The 20248-nt window shown below is 40.5% G+C and overlaps 1 protein-coding gene across 7 annotated transcripts in view; it reads right to left on the minus strand.

The window, feature by feature from the left end:
• Positions 1-20248, minus strand: part of gfra4a (GDNF family receptor alpha 4a) — a 264494-nt gene that overhangs the window by 83499 nt on the left and 160747 nt on the right. For 2 of the 7 annotated variants that reach the window (XM_079694159.1, XM_079694154.1), the window contains exon 3: positions 17517-17570. The exons of the other annotated variants lie outside the window; for them this stretch is intronic. Coding sequence is in view for 1 of the 2 variants with exons in the window: in XM_079694154.1 (XP_079550280.1) it covers positions 17517-17570 (54 nt within the window). In the remaining variant the exon portion in view is untranslated. The remainder of the gene's footprint in view (positions 1-17516; positions 17571-20248) is intronic. 7 annotated transcript variants of the gene reach the window in all.

The raw sequence follows: 20248 nt of genomic DNA on the forward strand, positions 1-20248 counted from the left end.
AAACAGAGGATGAATTAAAAAAAACACAGACATCGAAGATTTTGGACTGAAACGCACTCAAATCATGCAGGTCCCTCTACCTCATGACACACTATCCGACTTTCAGATGATCACACCTGAGCTGTGGTAACTTATATAATCATCATATACTGTACAGTGGCCAAAGTGTCACCACATGCTCAAGCAATACTGCATGTGGCTGTCAACATAATGGCATCCGTTCTTTAAAAAGTGAAGTCACATATCGCTCCTAAGAAAACACAATTTATTTCATAAAGGGTAGGTACTGTACTGTGACATTCACGCACAGGAAAACTGTGACTAAAAACTAAATCTAAACGTGGTTAATACCTTTTATAGATTATTTCTGTTTGATTTGAGATTATAAACTTCGTAAAAGTGGGTTACAGTCTATTACCACTGATCCCAGTGATCAGTAAAAGATGGTTTGTTATTGTTTACCTTTTGAAAGCAGTCCACAAACACCACTGTTTGAAATGATGATGAAGGAATCCTTCTGTGTACAGTCAGATATGGCAGCTGCTCCTCGGCACTACCACTCCAGATTAGGTGCCAATAACTGACTTCAACTAAAAATATGTGCTCCATGGTTTCTACAGACTCAACTAAACTATGCTTGTTCCACAGAGAACTCAGCAACCTAGTTTCCATTCAACATCTCAGTATTGATGCCTCAATAGTCCTTCAACTCACAGGACAACAAAGATGGTTTCCTAAAGACTCTTTGGGAAATTCAAAGCACCAAAGAAGCTGGGAAGGTACTTAGACAGAAGTACAAGTAAACAAAAAAAGCATTTACGATAAGATAAACATACTATATTTCCCAATTGTGGATATTAGTTTTGCATTCAGGTCTAATAAAAATCGTTCTTGGATAAAATATCTCCTCTGGATTTTCCTGACTCTTATTTCCTTAACTGTGAAAAACAACAAAAAAACAACCTGCAGTCAAATGTAAATTATAACATTTCCATTTCAAAAGAATAAAAAAAATAACAACTACAGTATGGTAAACGGAATCACTACTGCTACAAGGAAACAAGACAACATTTGAGAGATGAAAGAACAACAAGCCTAGGGCTAAAAGCCTTTGAGAGACACTAATGTTTTGAGCTAAATGCTGTGTCAGCATGCTAACATGACATGTTAACAGAATTATGGTATGTCCTTCTTTATTAGTGTGTGGAGCTCATGCAACATGCTTCCCAGAAAGACCACAGCTAGCCGGGGGCTTAAACCCACAACCCTTAAACCCACAACCTTGTATCACTTTGCCACCATAGAAGTTGATAAAGAAAAGCTAACTCAACGGGAAATCAAAGTCAATACAAATCATTCTAAATGCGACATGATCCAAATTTGATGACAATCCATGTAGTAGTTGTTGAGATTATTTATTGAAAAATCCAAAATTCCACCCTGAAGAAAGTAATGGGAAGTGATCTGGATACAGGGAATGGAAACTGTGTGTGTGTATGGCTTCATACTGTGGGCGATATTGTTATCTTTAAAAACATGCATGGTAATCTTTCCAAAAGCTGTTGGTGACTGATTTTGCCATCCCTTTACCCACGCCTCAAAAACAGCTGTCCAATCTCATAACATCATTTCCTTAAAGAGTATAAAGAATATCTTTAAGCTTTAAAAAACCAGGAGTGACATGTTGTCTATTTAATGTATCACAATACAGCTTGCTGTGTATCAATACTTGCAGTAAGCAAGCCCGCCTTAACCTGCCATCAGGCCCTGGGGCTTGTAGGCCCCCTATTTAAAAACAACAAATCAAAGTCATTTATAGCCTCGGCAGGCTCTGTGATCGCACTTCTCCACCAGATGAAAACAAACTGTAACGGACCCTGCCGTGTTATCTATGATTACTATACGCCTTACATTCATAATTTCAGCAGAGGGAGGGGAACAGCAGAACAGCAGAGTGGCGAGGGAGAGCTGTCTTCTTCCCTTTACAAGCTCCAAACATTTATTTATCGTGTGATTTTGGAAATAAAAATTACATATTCTGAAAGCCAAGACTTTGTTTATTTAACATTTTTAAAAAACATCCGAAATAAAAAAAAATTATATATTTGTTTTTATTTGCTCATGATAGGCCCCTGATCTCCGTAGGCCCCTGGGCTTCAGCCCAAGTCAGCCCGTGCATTAAGGCGGCCCTGGCAGTCAGTACCTGTATCCATACTTGTCAACCCTCCCGATTTTCGCGGGAGACTCCCGATTTCATTGGCCTCTCCCGGTTTCCTCCCGGGGTCATATTTCTCCCGCATTTCTCCCGATTTCTGACAAAATCAGATTTACACACGACTGTTTCCACTCGGACTGTAATACAGCTACACCATTGTTTGGTTTCCATGGTAACACGTCTCTTTAGTAGCGCGCAGCTCAAAGTCTGAGAGGGTGAGGCAGATATTCACAGAAAACAGAACAAGAATCGACAACTACTCTCTGCTCACTCCTTTCCTGTAAAATACAGGTCCAGCCCACACATATGCTCCATCAAGGACGGGGCTACAGGCCGCAAGGCAGTGTACTTACAACTACAATAAGCATGTTAATGTTAATTTAACAGCTCCGGCGATCCACTAGCACCCCCCCCCCCCCCCTCATTTTGAATTTTGAAATGCTCCCGATTTCTGAGGTCTAAAGGTTGGCAAGTATGCCTGTATCACTGATGAAGAGCAAACTTTCCTGTATTAGCAAGTGTTAAGAAGAAGAATTGTTCAGACAGGTGTTGATTGGAGAGATGTGTTCGGGGTAAATGTTCTAAACGATCTAAGAGTATTAAATTGACTCTGATGGGTGTGAATGCCTCACTCACAAGCAATGCCAAGGTGTTAATCCAATATCATATAGACGGAGCGAAAGGGAGAAGAGACTGGCAATTTGTAGGGAGTTAACACAAGTGATGCCAGTGGAGTTATTATAGCGAGTTACTCCCCAGTATCCTCGCACTCTGACACAGGGAGGTCAGAGTGGAGCAGCCAGGGGGTCGCTGATGGGCAGTGGGATGAGGAAAAGCCGTGAGCTGTCGGTTCAGAGGATCTGATTAGGAGTGACACAGCGTGAGGACGTGTGCTGATGCAGGAGTTACATCATGCAGCCAAGCGGCTTGTCATGGACCGCAGCGATGACTGTGTGGGTGCACTAAAGATAATGGGGAAGGGGGATGTCTGTAGGAGGAAATAATGTGTAGTTGTTGATTTTGTTTATGTGGGTATATGCATTTCTGTCCGAGGTGGAGAATACCAAGTGCTGCAATGCCATACAAGCTGCTGCTGCTACTGAGGGACTTCTTACTTTTCTTTCTTCATTTTTTTCAGTAACTTCCCCTTTTCTTCAAAATGTGTTGTTAGTAATCTTCCAAAAACTAAAAAAAAAAGTTCACCATACTTTAAAAAAAAATATTTTCTACCGACATAGAAACTATTGTTGATATTATCCATACTTTTATTTTGGATACTGGAGTAAATTTCACTGATAATTAGTATACAATACTTTTCATGACGAGAAAACGTACACTATTAAGTCATCATTAAAATGGTTGAATTGGGTGATCAATAAAGACATTTCTTAAGCTGTCCCCTGAATAGTTTCCTGCCTGTGTGAGCGTTATCTAACTGCATGCAGAGGAATTCAGAGTTAGTTATCACCAGCTCATAAGTACAGGCAGCTTCTTACAGCTTAAATAGGGTAATGCCTCATAAATGATGGCTTGTAGGGCCAGAGTAATGATGAGGGATAAGAAATACCCACAGGCATGTATCATCATAAACATCAAGCAGCCCGAGTGGCGGTGATTAAGTATCCTGCAGGTCAGGACCGACTTATCAGATCTTGATTTGGAGGGAGGACATGTCTTGTAAACAATGATAAATGCTATCATGAGCCCTCGTACATTATCCTCAGTTTCTGTCTAAAACTGGGTAAACCATTTGTTTTTCCTAAAAACAATGTTTTTTCTTCCAGGGCGAGTTTTCTGAGCGTTCATTTGCAACAACTGCCTGCTGCATGTTTACACAGCTGCAGCCTCAGGTGGCTCAGCACATCCCAACGCCTGCAACAGGGAGCAACTCTCTTTGATTAAGGGCACAGCGATAGGAGCTCTTTATTCATTCATTTTACACAAGCAGATTTTCTGAGCTTTCAAAGCAGTTCATAATTAAGCAGCTCAAGAGCGTTGCCCATTTAAAACATGCCTTTTTGCAATCTGGTATTTGCTGCTCGAATCTTTCTGGAGAACCTCTCGCCGACACCTTGGTCCCTGAGCAGTCCTCCCATGAGAAACTTCCTGAGGTTGCATCAATCTGATCAAGGGCTATCGAGAAAATCAAAAGACATACAAATAGAAAAAGACGGACAGAAACTCTGTCCATTTAATATTGAGTAGCATTTCTTAGCGTCCCCGAGCATTTAGAAGACTAAATTATCTAATTTGAAAAAGGTTTTTTTTCCAGCTGTTCATGCTTTAAAGCAGAATAGATCAATGTTGGTATAACACTCTGGGGCTTAAAAGATAACGTGCTTTAAACACACAATTCTGGTATATTATTTACATACTGTATAGTTATGGGATAGCAAATTCTTATCTGTTGAGACATACAGTATATCAGACAGGAAGCAACTTTAGCCTTCATTTGGAATTGTGCTTGCTTGGCTATCATTTGCTTTCATTTTGCTCTCTTTTGGCCTCCATTAACCCCCTTGGTGAACAATCTAACTCTTAAGCAGCTTAATGCTCCACTTTGTTCCCCACCTAGATGCTAATGTAGTGGGTCTGCCGACTGGCGAAGTTAAGGCAGTTTAACTCTCTTCTTGTGTTGCTTATACTGCCTGCTGCAACTGGAAACAGAGCGGCTGAGATAAAACCAGAACGACAAGTTCAAAGACCTTTAATAGCTTTGTAAAGCTGCACTAATCAAAAATAATCTGGTGTTAAGCATGATAGGTGCTTTAATTGAATCCCAGCTATTCATTATGTCTTTGTGTTGTAGGCAGCACAAAGACTTTATTCAGACTAATTAAGCCGAAATGTTACATTTTTGGTCCATTTATCCAAAATAATGTGCTAAAAATGGTTCATCATAATATTTAAAAACATAATTACTTCTAATGAATTCTCAAGGGCCCATTTGGCCCTGGACTTTAATCTCTTTGTAGCAGCAGAATTGTACCTGAGATCTTTCAGTCTGTCTGAAAACATGTTGCTGCTCAACAAAATGACTTTTGCCAGCTCCAGCCAGAAGAGAGGAATTAGTGCTGGAGGGAAGTGCTAAGTCTGTTTCAATGTGTTGCTAGTCGTTTTTGAATCATTACTTTCTCAGCCTGGCTTCAAAGTGTTGAAGAATATATACGACTTCACCCATCAGGACGCAAACTGGTGCGAACAGCCCAAAGAAACACTCCAGAAACAGACATGAATGGGTCTCGGCGCTGAAAAGGTTGCACAAAGTCACAGACTGTGCAAGAGAAAGTGATTTGAATTGCAAAGAGGATTTAATTACAAATCCAAATGCTTCAACATGCAGGCCAGTCCCAGTCAGTTCCACTGTCGCTAACATAATCCCATCCTCTTTGCAATTCAAATTCTTCCCTAAATATGACATTCCACATTTAATATTCTCCAGTTGAAGTGATCATATTTGGTGTGGTGTGGAGTTGATACTCATACATGAACACATAAGATTAAAGGAGATTCACATGTTACACAGAAAGATCGCGGACACATAAACAGCCATTGGAACTGTAGTATTACATTAGTGACTCTTCCAAACATATCGGGTTATATTATGAGCAGATATTTATGCAAAATGAATGTTTTTCAAGATGAGGGGATGGAAAAACAGCACAACACACAAAATCTCCTTTGACACCAAGAAACTATTTTACAGCATAGTAGCAATTCCTTAAATCAGCAGAACCTACCCAGCCCTTGACATGTCACTACAACAACCAAGTTCTTAATTAATAGTTGACTTGGAAATGATTGCAAAAAAGAAGGAACATTTCCATGAGAAATTGCAGATTATTTTCTTTGTTCGCCTTTCAAACACGGTCAAAGAAAGTGAAGATCTTAGATTTAGGACAACAAAATTAAGATATTTAAGAAATGCTCTCGCGCTCTGAGAAAGCAGAATGGACATATTGTATAGATTTTACAAGATTTAGCAGATTGGAAACTAATGAAAAAGCATGATTTTTGTAGCACTACAACAACCAAGTTTTTTGTAATATATGAAATATAATATATATCATATTTGGTGTGGCATTTCTAGTGACGTTCAGCTGGAATCAATTTACTGTCCACTTGATAGATAACCCAACGTGGCAGCACATATACTTCACGGTGTTTCTATGCTATATATATATGTCCATATATTTGACACGGGGAACACGTCTGTAAGGGAGAGCTTCAATGAGAATCTGAAAGAGTGAGTCTGATTGAGCAGAGTGTGCAGTCTGTCTTATCCCAGCCTCTGTGCGCCTCTGAGTCCATCAGCGCTGACAGAACTGTCTGAATGTGACTATAGAAAATGTGCCACGTTTTCAAACACTTAGGTTCAATGTTCAAGCACATCAGTCACGGCCGGTGATTTATTGACTAAAGCTCTGGCTCTGCATTCATATCAAGCTGCTGCTCCCAGAATGCAGTGCTGCAGCAGGGCGAGAACCTGGAGGCTCCATGTTGGTAAAAATGAAGAGGAAACTTTTATTACAACAACCCTGTAGATATTTGTTCTGCTTGATTATTTTCTCCTCCATTCAGACTCTTGCTGACTGACTCGGTTATGTACACACTTTGGGATTCATTCCCTTACTCACAGACGTGCTCACTTACTTCTTTGGTCACTTACTTTCCCATAAACCCACATTCAGGACGTCACTTGGTGGCATGCTCACTATCGTACCTGCTTGAACTGGCAATGTGCCCCAGCAGAGATATAAGCATGTTATCGGCTAGGTTCCACATTTTAAACATTTTATTTTCCCAAAGTAAAAACATTTGCCAATATTAATGGAAGTGAATTCAAGTATGTGAACATGTGTTTGGAAAGTTCAACAGTGCCTCGAAGAAAAACGTCTTGATTGATAATGATAAATGCAACCCAAATCCACAAATCTCAGTTTTTCATCTGCAGTATTTCCAAAAGCAGAATACACTTCAGGTCCGACAGCACATCTGTCTGCCAGGGTAAGGTAACAAAGTATTTTACTTACGCTCCAAATATCTGTTATGCTCACAAAAGACCGTTCAAAATCCAATCCACACAAAGGAATCTGTCCTGATACGCTCTCAAATCTTAATTAGTGCTTCTAGTGCTCTCTTCATAACTTTCCTTTTATTAAATATATATATAGTATAACGTAATATTGTAGCACACCATTTATCTTTTCAATGAAAGGGTGTATCTCTTTTCTCGTGCCAGGTTTTGTTTTGTTTTGTGTCTTTATTAAAAAACCATCACAGAAAATCAATACCGGTCGATCCTCTTGCAAACACAACGAGATAAATATGTATCAAGCCACCAACTGTTTTTCTTATGTTGTGGGAATACAAGACAAGCCTTCAAGTCAATGATAGGATCTAGAGAGGGGAATGTGTGTTCTGCCACACTATCTGCTTGTATAACACGTCAAGGACACATTTAAGGAACTGCTCGTGCTCGCTTCATCAAGACGTTTCTCAGCTAACTGTTCTCAATGCTAATCTGCTTGGAGCCGTTCCATGGGGATGTGGATAGTTGTTCAGTATGCACCGCTACAGTAAGTGAGGATTTATAGGGGGCAGAAACAGCATGAACAGAAGGCCAGGTCAAATGTGTGTGTTCTCTTCTGGGGTTGCCTCTGTCTCGGGGGCACAGTTTGGTTTGCGGGTGTGAATAATGCAGCTTGGTTCTCTTGTTCTGCCTGAGGTCCATGGAAGGAGCCTTGAGATATAGGGTCTACAGATATTTACATTCAAAGCGCCGCCTGCTTATTGTACGTGATCAGACGCGCTGCAGGACGATAAGAATGACAAAGACAGGAAGGCTGGAAGTGTCCCGGTGGCCTCCGAGTGGTGATATGTTTCTGCTTCTATGTTATCTTGTGTGTAACCATAAAAAAAACACTCATAACTCGTCATTTTAATTTAAAACGGAGAAAATGCCTTTTGAGGCTTTGCATTTTTCTGTTAATTCTATTATTCAGCATCAATGCAAAGGCTGGAAAATGCTCGTCCTTGTTGAAGTTGAAGTTGTGATTACATTCTGGGTCATTGCTATGAATATAATAATATAATGAATATATATGTCTGTTGGGTAAGTTTTAGTCATTCATTTGTGCCAGCTTTCAGAAGGAAGTCTTATCCGACAGAAACATATTTTCTGCAGTCATGAAGCCAAACTGAAGATATAAAAAAGATATATTATAATGTACTTTGTCATGATTATCTAAAACATATTTACTGCACTACATCATATACATTCTATATTTTAAGACCAAATGGACGTAGGTGTTTCACAGAATCGTGCATTGGCCCTCTTTAAAACAGCAGACTTTCTGTAACAGTCCATCAGCCAGGCATTCCTGTTTAAAACACTGCAGCATCTAGAAATATAACAACAAGCTACTGTTGGACATCCTACAACATCTCCTTGCACTTTCCCGCCTTTACATCCCGGTTCTGTTATTCAGAAAGCTCAATTATTACAAATAAAATCACATTTCTGTATTGTGATGAGTTGGTTTAGCACTTAGGTTATCCTTTGAATGCAAACACTTCTAATAATATTAGCTTGTGCACGCTTCCTCTCAGTCTGATCAGCAACACGTTCACAACTGGATCTCACCTACAGGGATGTGATGAACTAGAGTGTGTTACTCCGCCTTTGCACAGATGTGAATATATTTGGAGTGCTACATAAATTGAACAACATTATTTATGTTGCTTAGTATTTGAGTTAAAGTCCTTATTTCATGAGGGTTGCTACATCGACATGCACAAAATGTTCAGCTTTTTTTACGCTTTAAAAAAAAAGACAATATTCCAGCTCAACTTTGTCCATGGTTAATATTCTCATTTATATGTAGCCATGCATACATGACTTTTTTTTCAAAGTGTATCACATGGGGGGCATCGTCCTTATTTCGACTCTTTAACCCCTTTTTTTAAAAGGTTGGTGTTGCAATTTTCGAGCATTTTCAAACACCTGTTGATATCCAAGTCCTCGATAAGTAGGTGTGTCTCTCCTTCAAACCGTAAATATGGGCATTACTTTTGGATATGCATCTCAATTGCTGAATTTACAATACAGTCTAATTTGGAATGTCCGAAAGGGGGATATATGCCGTTTACATGACCTGTATGAAATCCAGGATATTGTTTTATTTGGAATAAAAGTGCAATTTGTGTGCATGTAATCAGTCGATGTTTTGTCTTTCCTGCAGCAGTTGGTCGATAAACTCATTGATTCTGATGCAAGTCTACATTTTTTCCCAAATCATGAAATTCCTAATCTTTCGAAAATCAGATCGAACAGCCAAGTGTAACCGAGGTCTACCTCTTGGTGACAGCCAGGAACAGTCAGGTAGAGAATGGGGCTGTGGGGGCCTCCGGGGGGGAGGGCAGGGGGAGCGGTGTTATCTGGAGAGATTACTGAAGGCAGCCGTGGCCTCTCTGCTCGGCTGCCAGGGCGCCCTCGCTTTGATCCTAACTCCCTCTGAATGGTAATCACCTGGGAAAAGGTCCCAATTATCTCCCTGAAATTCTCAGAGGTACAGTGTCCCCGTCGCTCTGCCAGACTGGGATTAGACACAGACACACAGATGCAGCCAGGCGCAGACACTTACATACTTTATATATGTAGCACCTTCACACATGTTTTAATGCTAACATGACATTGACTCATCATTCCCAAACCCCCACATTTTCTATTAATGAATTCCTGAGTTCCCTCTGTCTAAGTCACTTTATGTATTTTGAGCAGAGACACAGGATAATTAAGAAATGTTGATTAGGGTTTGAGGTCTGTCCTTTCCAAGCCGAGTATCTATAAAATTGCATATTTAAATTCAAGTTACCATCTTCATGACATTTTACTCTGCTAGACAGCTGCAAATCACCCTCTGAGGTGAAATCAGCCTGAAATCAGATGCTGCCTTATAAAGAAACTCACAGATTTAAGATGTTGTTTTATTTTCACTTAGCTTAATATGTAACACCTGTTGCACAACGTGATGTATAACGCTTTTAATGACCTCAAAGCCTTGATTTTGAAAGTGTACTTGGACCAAAATGGTGACAGACAGTTGCCATGGGAATTTCAAAATGTAGGCGCATGTTTTTTCTCATCAGTGTTTTTACTTTGCAATGTACATTGAAACAATTTCGAAGAGACCTAGTGTTACGTTCCCTATTGGGCTAGGGGAACCAAAGGGAAATAACATGACCAGAGTGGAATTGTTATAATTATAAGTGGCTTTATTACAGTAGGTGGTAACAAAGACAGGCAAACAGCCTAGAATGAACCAAACGGATGATCTAACCATCATCAAAAAAGGACTCCAAAAGAGAGTTACAAAGAAACAAAACCTCACGTTACACGTGGTACAAATGGAAATGAGGAAGGCTGCACACACACCGCTGCAGCTGGTCAACAGGTGCTAATCACCTGGGTCTAAGCTAACATGTTACACAAATACTAGCAGCTGATCAACAGGTGCTAGTCACCTGGGTCTAAGCTAACATGTTACACAAATACTAGCAGCTGATCAACAGGTGCTAGTCACCTGGGTCTAAGCTAACATGTTACACAAATACTAGCAGCTGATCAACAGGTGCTAGTCACCTGGGTCTAAGCTAACATGTTACACAAATACTAGCAGCTGATCACCAGGTGCTAGTCACCTGGGTCTAAGCTAACATGTTACACAAATACTTGCAGCTGATCAACAGGTGCTAGTCACCTGGGTCTAAGCTAACAATTATAAGCACAGTTACACAAATACGAAGCACAACACACTACCTAGCACTCTACTAGTTACAACGGAGCTAATAGCATGAACACCACGAGTAAGGTATCACAGGGCTAGAGGCGTCTGTCTCCCAACACACACACACACACACACACACACACACACACACACACACACACACACACACACACACACACACACACACACACACACACACACACACACACACACACACACACACACACACACACACACACACACACACACACACACACACACACACACACACACACACACACACACACACACACACACACACACACACACACACACACACACACACACACACACACACACACACACACACACACACACACACACACACACACACACACACACACACACACACACACACACACACACACACACACACACACAGGATTAACAGCCCCAGGAAGGCAGCGGCTGTAACACCTAGGTTAAAAATAAATCTCCAACTAAAGATGTATGAACTCATTTTGAAGGTTTTAGACATACCTCATTTCACAAGGATGGTCAAAGAAGAGTGCACACAGAAAAACATGCATGCATGCAGGAAACGCTACATGTATACAATGAACCTACTAAGTCTAAGTAACTTGCGAGAAAGACGCAGAGCAAGAAAAACAAAACAGGTACTTATGTAACCTGAACTGTTTCCTCCCACTTTGGGAATTCGGGAATTTGTCTTGAACTGATTGTTCAGCAATGCAGTGATGAACAAAATGGCATAAATACTCACACAGCAGGTCGCTCAGAAACATCTTCTGCCTTGACTAACCAGGAAATGACATGTTGTTTTCAAAGACAGATCTCTCCCCATCAAAGCACTGCGGTCCAAAGCCCATGGGTCTGAGCGCGGGTCGCCAGGTGCAGAAAAATAAATGGGATCTTATTTCACCAAAGAGGAGCGGAGATGGTATCGGTGATAGTGGAGTGGAGAATGGTTGATTGAGATAAAAGAGTCTGCCTCGCTTTGAGGGCTGGCTGATTCTGACTGGGCAGCAGATCAGAGGAGTGAGAAGAAAGTAAAATGGATGGATGGATAGATGGGTAGATTAATGGGTCTGGCTGGGTAGGTGTGTGGACACTAGATGGATGGTGTGTGGGCACGGATGTATTTGGGCGGTTGCACTTTACATAACAGAGGATTTTCACTGCAGGATTTCAGGAAGAGATAAAAACACAATTCCAGGGGGCAAGGAGATGTGTGATCGGCCGGGTGTTTCGCTGTCGATAAACACTTTCCTGACACAACTTTACAAATCTCAACACAGCCAAAGGCCTCAGAAATATTCAAAGAGTTACGGTGCACCCTTTCCTCGTACTTCAGGGACGAGGCTTTTCCCTGAGTCACTTCTCATAATGCGATTTTCGCCCTTGAAAATGTAATCACACTCTTAAAATAAGGCTTGCAGTGCACTAATCCTCTCCAGTGTGCCTAAGTGCTGCGGTGGGATGAAAAAATAAAAAACACATTGAATCACTCATCCTTTTTTTATTACCGTATTAATTGTCCTTGCTATTTCAACAGTATCATGATAATCCGAAATAAACTGGAATTGCATTAAAAAAAGCATAAAAACATGGATTTAGCCCGCAGAGACCGGATGCTTGGCCATAAGAGGCCAAAAGCTTGTAATTGATTTTCTGAATGTTGGACCATGAACACTTTCTTACAGTGTAGAGTATGTTTCTAGAGCAGTATACACTCATACCTCTTAGAAGGAGTTCATGGAATTACAAAACACTGCATTATCTACAAAATACAACCATAATTCACAAGTGACCTAATCTAAAATACAAATCCACTACATTAAATTCATGTCATGTTTTTTTCTTTTCCATACGAGTACAGCCATGCGTTGATTCTAAGCCAGTTGAAGGACACAGCAGTGCTTAAAGCTAAGTGCTAGAATCTCCATGCCAACATGCTCAAGTTTGATAATATCGGATAAAAAAGTATTGGCATTAACAAAGGGATTCCTATTCATTCTGAGGGGGGACATTAAGCTATGTAACAAAGGTCATGGCAATGCTAATACTTGTCAAGATATTTCACTTAAAAACATGAATGTCAACCTTATAGTGGGTGCTACAGGAACAATTATCCTAACCATAACCCTAACCCTATACTGTAGGTAAAGGATAAAGTATACATTGGAAAGGGATTCATTGTCTGGGAACTTTGTCTAAAACTATTTTGTAATAGATAGATCAGTGACGTCATTATAATTCTTGATCTTGGCAATCTGCAGCAAATGCCATTGATATACACCCAAACATTGTCAATACAAAAAAACTAAAACAAAAATGGTCGCCCTAAACTCAGGGGATTAAGCTTCCGCGTAACATGAATGTCAGTAGAAAATATCAATACCTATGTCGGTTAAAATCGTAGACTGAGAGAGAAAATAACCATCCCTGATACCATGCAGCTAGAATATATAATACAAAACATGGCCCCTTTCATACAGCTACTTAAGCTTTCAAACATAAATAGCAGTAGTCAGTTGGTTGGGTCTTGTGCTACAGAAGCAATAATTACCTCAAACTGGGGCTTCTTGTCAGCATGAAAGCTGCAATCTTAATGTTCCAACATACCATCAATAAAACTCTGCTCCATTTATGTGTTTTTCATTCTGAGTCATCCATGTACTGTATGCAGAGACAGATGTTGTTGATTGTAGTATGCATGATTGCTGGGGCCGTCAACTATAATTGACAAGCATATGCTCCACTTAAAGGAAGTTGTGAGCCTATTTTTGACGTGAGACTTTGTGTTTTCAGTTTTTCTCACAGCATGTCAATCAATGCTGTCCATAGGGCTGTGCTTGGAAAATAATACGTTGTTTTCAATTGCGGTGAGCTGTTTCAATTGTGAATACATGTCTTCTTGTAGCGATGCTTGCCGAGTAAAGCAGAACCCAATGTTGCTTCTATTTATTGATTTATTATAAATTGCACTGGGAAGACCAGAATATATAAAACACATTTTGGGAAAACTTTAAAAGGACCAAAGGGAAATCTTCAACATTATACCAACAAGAAGAGTTTCATTTCTCCGAGCTATCTTTGCTCAACGTGGATTAGTGATTTGTACTCATGACGTGAAAAGAAAGGCTTGACAGAAGCAGGTGTAAGAGTTTTGTGGTATGTTATGTTAGCACAAGAGCATTTTGTACATCCTCCCTATGTTTCCTGTGTCCTGCTTCACATTTCTGCTTCCAAAAGGTTGATTTTAGCATTGACACGGTGATGCATTGTCAGGGTGTTTTAGTGAGAGATCCTATCTCCCAGCTGCCAATCCGTAGCCTTAAACCGTAATAGGAAATATATATTCAGTGTAGTTTCCTACAGTATACAACCCTGGCCATCTTTACTTTTCTATACCCTGCATGTCTACCCGGAAGATATCAGAGATAGAATACATTTAGATTCCCATTTGATAGAGATTTCTCAGAGGGCTGAGCATCTGATATTTACAGTATGTATCTTGGAGTGTACAGAAGATGTTGAGATAAGACTGAAGAGATTTCCACCTGTGGTAGGATTAGTCAAGGCCACTTTGGTGAATGTGAAGGAACGTGGAAAACGTGAGAATTCTGTATAGATCTTGGAGATAAAACAATGTACAGAAAAACGTTTTCTGCTCAATATTTTTCTAAATATGCCAACAAATAAATCCATCTTCGTGTTTGTGGCTATGATTTTAGGCACTTTTGTTTCTCTTTTCTGACTCCCATTTAAGGGAAGCATTTGTATGTTATCAGAAGTGCAAGAATGAACCAAAGTGGTGTACTGCCTGACCAAAATTGCCATCCTATAGAGCTAGCCAAGGGGTAGCATACATGGTTCTATCAGTTAGACCTTAAAGGAAAAACGCGGGCAAAAATCCTTGATTATGCGATTAAACATGCGGGGTTTTTATGTGATTTTATGCGGTGAAATTGCGGGAAGTTGCGAAATATCCGGAAAGTTGTGAAAAATAATAGATTTATTTTTAAATATTGGGCTGTCTTATTTATTCTCTCTCACACACAACCTGCCACTAACGTTAAACCCCTTTCCTATTCAATTAAACACATTCAATGTTTATTTATTGTAAAAGAAATGGGGCTATTTTAATCACACACACACACACACACACACACACACACACACACACACACACACACACACACACACACACACACACACACACACACACACACACACACACACACACACACACACACACACACACACACACACACACACACACACACACACACACACACACACACACACACACACACACACACACACACACACACACACACACACACACTTCTCCGCCTCATTCTGTTTTCATTTACTCGTTTGTTATCTGACCAGCTTCAATCTTGTAGGCTACTCACTTCGTTTCTTGTAGCCCTCGAAAGGGTTTTGGAGGTCGATCCCTCGGTGAACGTGAGTTGTTTGGCTTTCTTGTCCGCAGCAGCAGAAAGCATTTTCGAATGTTTGAATGAATCAAAGTGGGTCGTCACCGTCGATTTTCTCTTATGCTCCAACACACAGTTGCACGGGGTGCAGAATAGTTTCCCCCCACTTTCGTGAAAGACATCGGGGTACTGCTTTGCCCGGTCTTTAGCAGAAATGTTCGTTGTGTGAGTTCCACACGTTCACTCTACGGTGTTGTTTACCTTCTGTGATGCGCGAGCTGATGACGTCATTATTATCACTACTTCAGGTCAAGACGAGTTAACTTTTTTTTTTCTCAACTTTGTGTGGAAAAATAAGGGGATTATGCGGCCTTTTAAAAATCTGCGCCATTTTGCTGATTATGCGGTAAAAGATCGCGTTTTTCTGGAGGGTCTAATCAGTAGTGACATTGAATAGTTCAAAATCAAATGAAGCAATAGAAAGAAATGGAAGGTTTCAGGGGAAAGTCTGTAGAATTACTATCTTCAGCTCAGACAGTTAATCTTAGTGAGATCTCAAGTTGTGCATATCAATTCCTCAATTTAAAAGAAAATCGCTCAGTGAAAAAGGTTCGAAATAAAAAATAATGAGACTTGCTTGTACAAAACATAAATCCGCCTATTTAATATTCATGGTGCAACCAGAGCACCTTGCAATCCCTGATGTTGGCATTACACTGAGTCCTGAGCTACATACAGCCAGAGTGAGCAGCTGATACATGTAGATGTCTGTCACTGATGTAATGGACTGTTTGCTGCTGCAGTTGTTGTCTTGTGGCGAGGCTGTTTCCCTGCGGGGGGGCGAGCTGCTGCTCTGTGTGGCTGGCAGCGCTAGTCTTGTTAGCGGCCTGATGCCTCTGCGCCTCTATTGTACCCCCCCGACCCCTTACATCAGATCAGCTCATCTCGTCTGTGATTACACGGAGAGCCAATAGGAATCATTGCATCTTCATATATGATCAAACATATTGGATACAATATTCATAAAAACACATGTAAATATTTATTTATCTGTTCATATGGTGACGAGCCAAGCATATAAGATCTCTCCAATGCTGCAGATTTATATGTATGCGTACTGCACAAGAAAAACATCAAACAATGAAATAACACATGCATATAGTGTAATATGCATCAAGCATAGGGATGCACCAGTGGTGGAAATAACAAGGTCTACTCAAGTAATGTAGTTAAGTGCGATGTTATGGTGTTTGTAACTTACTTGAGTACCTTTTTTATTGCTACTACAAGGTGAAATATTATCATTTAAATTCGCTACATTCATTTTAAAGCTTTAGTTACTGTTTACTTTACAAATGAACCTTTTTGCATGAAAGAAACATAAGATTATATGATGATGATTATATGTCATATTGAAGTAGCCAACAGTTAAAACAAAAACACATTTTTTGAAAGATTTGTAAGTATATATTTGTAAGTATTTTGAGTCTTTTTTTTCTTCATAAAAAATGTGTACATGCAATACGTTCACGACATTTACAAACAGTAATATTTTCAATACAGAACTTGGACGTGCATTGAACTTGGAAGGGTTTTAATACTTTGTTCCCACTATGGGATAGACCCAATAGAGTAGTTTCATATAGCAGACACACTTTAAGGTATTGTATTCTCCTCATTATTTTCAACTAGTGGTCAGAACAGCTGCTGGATCTTTTGTTTCGATTAAAGTATGGATTTTGAACTGTTGTAGTAGCTGTGGGGAGTCGCTCTCAGGCCCCTGTGGTCTCTGCACCAAACAGATACACATGTTCTCAGAGACGCTGCTCTGTTTGGATAAGCCCTGCTGGAGCCCCTGCCCTCTGAACCCCGGGACAACAAGGCTAGCACCAATCACAGATACTCAATGCATCATTAGTAAATGGACTAACCTTTACATCAAAATACAAACAACAACTTATTCAGGTCAAGTCCCCTTAAAGGCGTATGCACTGCGCTGAATTAGGAGCAGTGACAGGATGATGGATAATACAAATACAGGAGCTGGCCCAGACTCAGTTCACTAACCAGAGTTCCTCGCCTCTGGAGGAGGTAGACTGCCAGCACAAGGACGCCCTATTTCTGTTGGAAATGAGGAGGAGAGAGAAACAAAAAAAGGAAAGCCTCGAATGTTATCACCGTGATAACAGTGTGGGCTTGGATCGAGGGATATTAATGTAAAAAGGAGAACAGTAAGCTCTGGGTTTTGACAGAGATTTACCATCCCAGTGGAGCACCTGAGCCCCTGCAACATCCCCAAATGAGCCCCTCTAATTGGGCTTATTGGCTGACCAGTGTAGCCTCTGCCAGCCTGCAGCCCTGGAGGAATGAGAGAAAAGTGAGTAGGAGGTGCAGAGCATGGAGGGGGGTGGTTGCAGGAGATGCTGTCTGGCTGCAGGAGATGCTGTCTGGCTGCAGATGAGCTGTAGTTACAAGAGCTGTTAGCCACCCAGTTAAACTGCTCTTCTTATCTTAACACCAGGAAATGGATCACTGAAGTCCTTTGTTTGAATCCGATTGTGGAGGAGGAAATCGTTACATGAGAAATGGGTCTCAAGAAGGCTTCTGCTTTATACTTAAGTCCTAACATGGTGTGGAATGTATCTGCTAACGTACTGTTTTCTTGCATCGAATAGCTGAGTGGCATCGACGCTTGGGAAGAGAAGAATTCGATTTGTAACTCTTTGTTACAGCTTTCTTCACATTACATTTTTAGCAAAGGTAAAAGTTCATATTGAGGGGGCCAAGGTGTAAAAAGATAAATATTCAGTTTTGATGAGAGATATTGCATCTTGTTTCACTGTGGCAATCGTCTAGTCAAAGTCTGTGAGTCATTAGGCATCAAACAACAAAGTGATGTTTCAATAAACCTGTTTTTCTCAACATTATGTCCAAAGCAATGATTTTGAATAGTTTAATATTCCTTCTCAGTTTGATTCTGAGCACATTTTGTATTTGTGTTATTCAATTAAGATTGTAGCTGAGTTAAGTTTTATATTCCTGCAATCTCTCCTGCCAGCAGATGGTAAAATGATAATAACTAATAAGTGTAGAACTGCCAGACATCAGCAGACACTACATTGTTACTCAGAGGACTACACATCTCTGGGTGAGCATTATGCACAGCAAATCTGTCAGTAAACCACGCAAATATGCATTGGGCTCGGTAACAAACGTTCAGATTACAGGGAAAGTGACACGATGCAGCAAGTAAACAACACACTGGTGGTCTGAATGGGATGTAGAGATATATCCCAGAGGTACCGACTGAGCTAAGGAAGAGTTGAGAAAGGCTCGACTTCATGCAAATGGATCCTGAAGCAATGCAAGCCTCGTTAAAAACCGAAGCACAGAGTTGTTTAACAAAGTTTACTCGGGATCGCTTCCAGCACAGAAACATGCCTGAAATGTGGATCAGCCTCGCAGTTTTAGTCATTATTGTCGCTCTAAATCAGTTTCAACAACATACACAGCATTTAAAATACAGGAATTAAATAGATTATTTATTTGGGAAACATTTTCAGGGTCTAATCACTGCCTCATTAGGATACATTCTCTGGTTGTCAGAGCAACGAAAACCATCCAATGGTTGTGAGATATTTATATGTCATTGTGGAGCCCAAGAAAAGAATGAGGCAACCACAAAGAAAGGAGAAGTCTTCCTGACAAAAAAATCAGCTAAATTGCAAAGTTTCAAAACGTTCTTTTTACAAAAACAGTTTAGAGAAGTTTATAAGTAGATATATGACATCAGTGAACAATCCTTTGTTCTATAAATCCCACTATCAAAGCTTTACACGCTCATGGTTAAACATAAGTCTTGAGTTACACACAATGTACAGAGAGAAGGGGATTTGTGTGATTCCAGGGTTGAAACTGGGTGTGAAAGGGAACAAATGACATGTGCTGAAAAAACGTTGTAAAATAGAGGGCTGCTTATAACAGATGTCTCTGAGAGTCAGTGTGCAAGAAATATTTATTGCTTCAGAGAGCAATGTCAGCGTGGGCTACAAAACGTCCATCTTCCTCAGGCTCTTCAATTGCTACCGAGTCAACAAATCACTAAAAGCATAGTTGAATATGTTTTTCAATGCTTTGCAAAAATAAGTTTTACAATCTTGAACAATCTTGGCTCTTTTTTCCCTGAGCTGTGGCTGGCAGGCATTACTGAGTATGCACTTGTTAAATACACTTTAAAACTTTCTTGACGTGCCGTAAGTGGGATGTTCTGTTTGTGTTGATTCACTTTAGTGGGTCAATTTTGAAGTTTTGATATCAAACATCCAGACGCGGATATTTTGGCTGTCAACAGACTACACAGGGAAATTCAATTAGCTGACAGGCAACAATGCCCACAGGTTCCTGGATGGGCCATGTATATCTGAAAAAAAGCTCCACTAGCTATGCCTGAGACTTGTCCCCAGCAGCCAGTAAACCACTAAGCGCTGTCTTGTATTCATTAGTGGGTCGTTTTGGTGTATTCTCTGGCTGGGGGACGGCCTGCTGGCGGCTGACAGGTTGGTGACAGGGCCTTCATCACCATCGTGGGCATACGAGTCGCAACACGTCCCAGTGCGCTCCGTGTGTTGAGCAGCCTAAATCTGTCCCAGCCGTCTCACTGCTTCTCAGCTGTGACTGGGTAGCGAATCCAGAGCCAGACGTGATAAATATTCCATCTGCTGAGAGGCCGTTTCCCTCCCTGATCCCCTGCAGAATGAGCCATGAAAAGACCAGCTTGTCTCTGTCTTTTTGTGCGTGTG

This window comes from Notothenia rossii, assembly GCF_949606895.1.
Source record: "Notothenia rossii genome assembly, chromosome: 7".
Taxonomy (NCBI): Eukaryota; Metazoa; Chordata; class Actinopteri; order Perciformes; family Nototheniidae; genus Notothenia; species Notothenia rossii.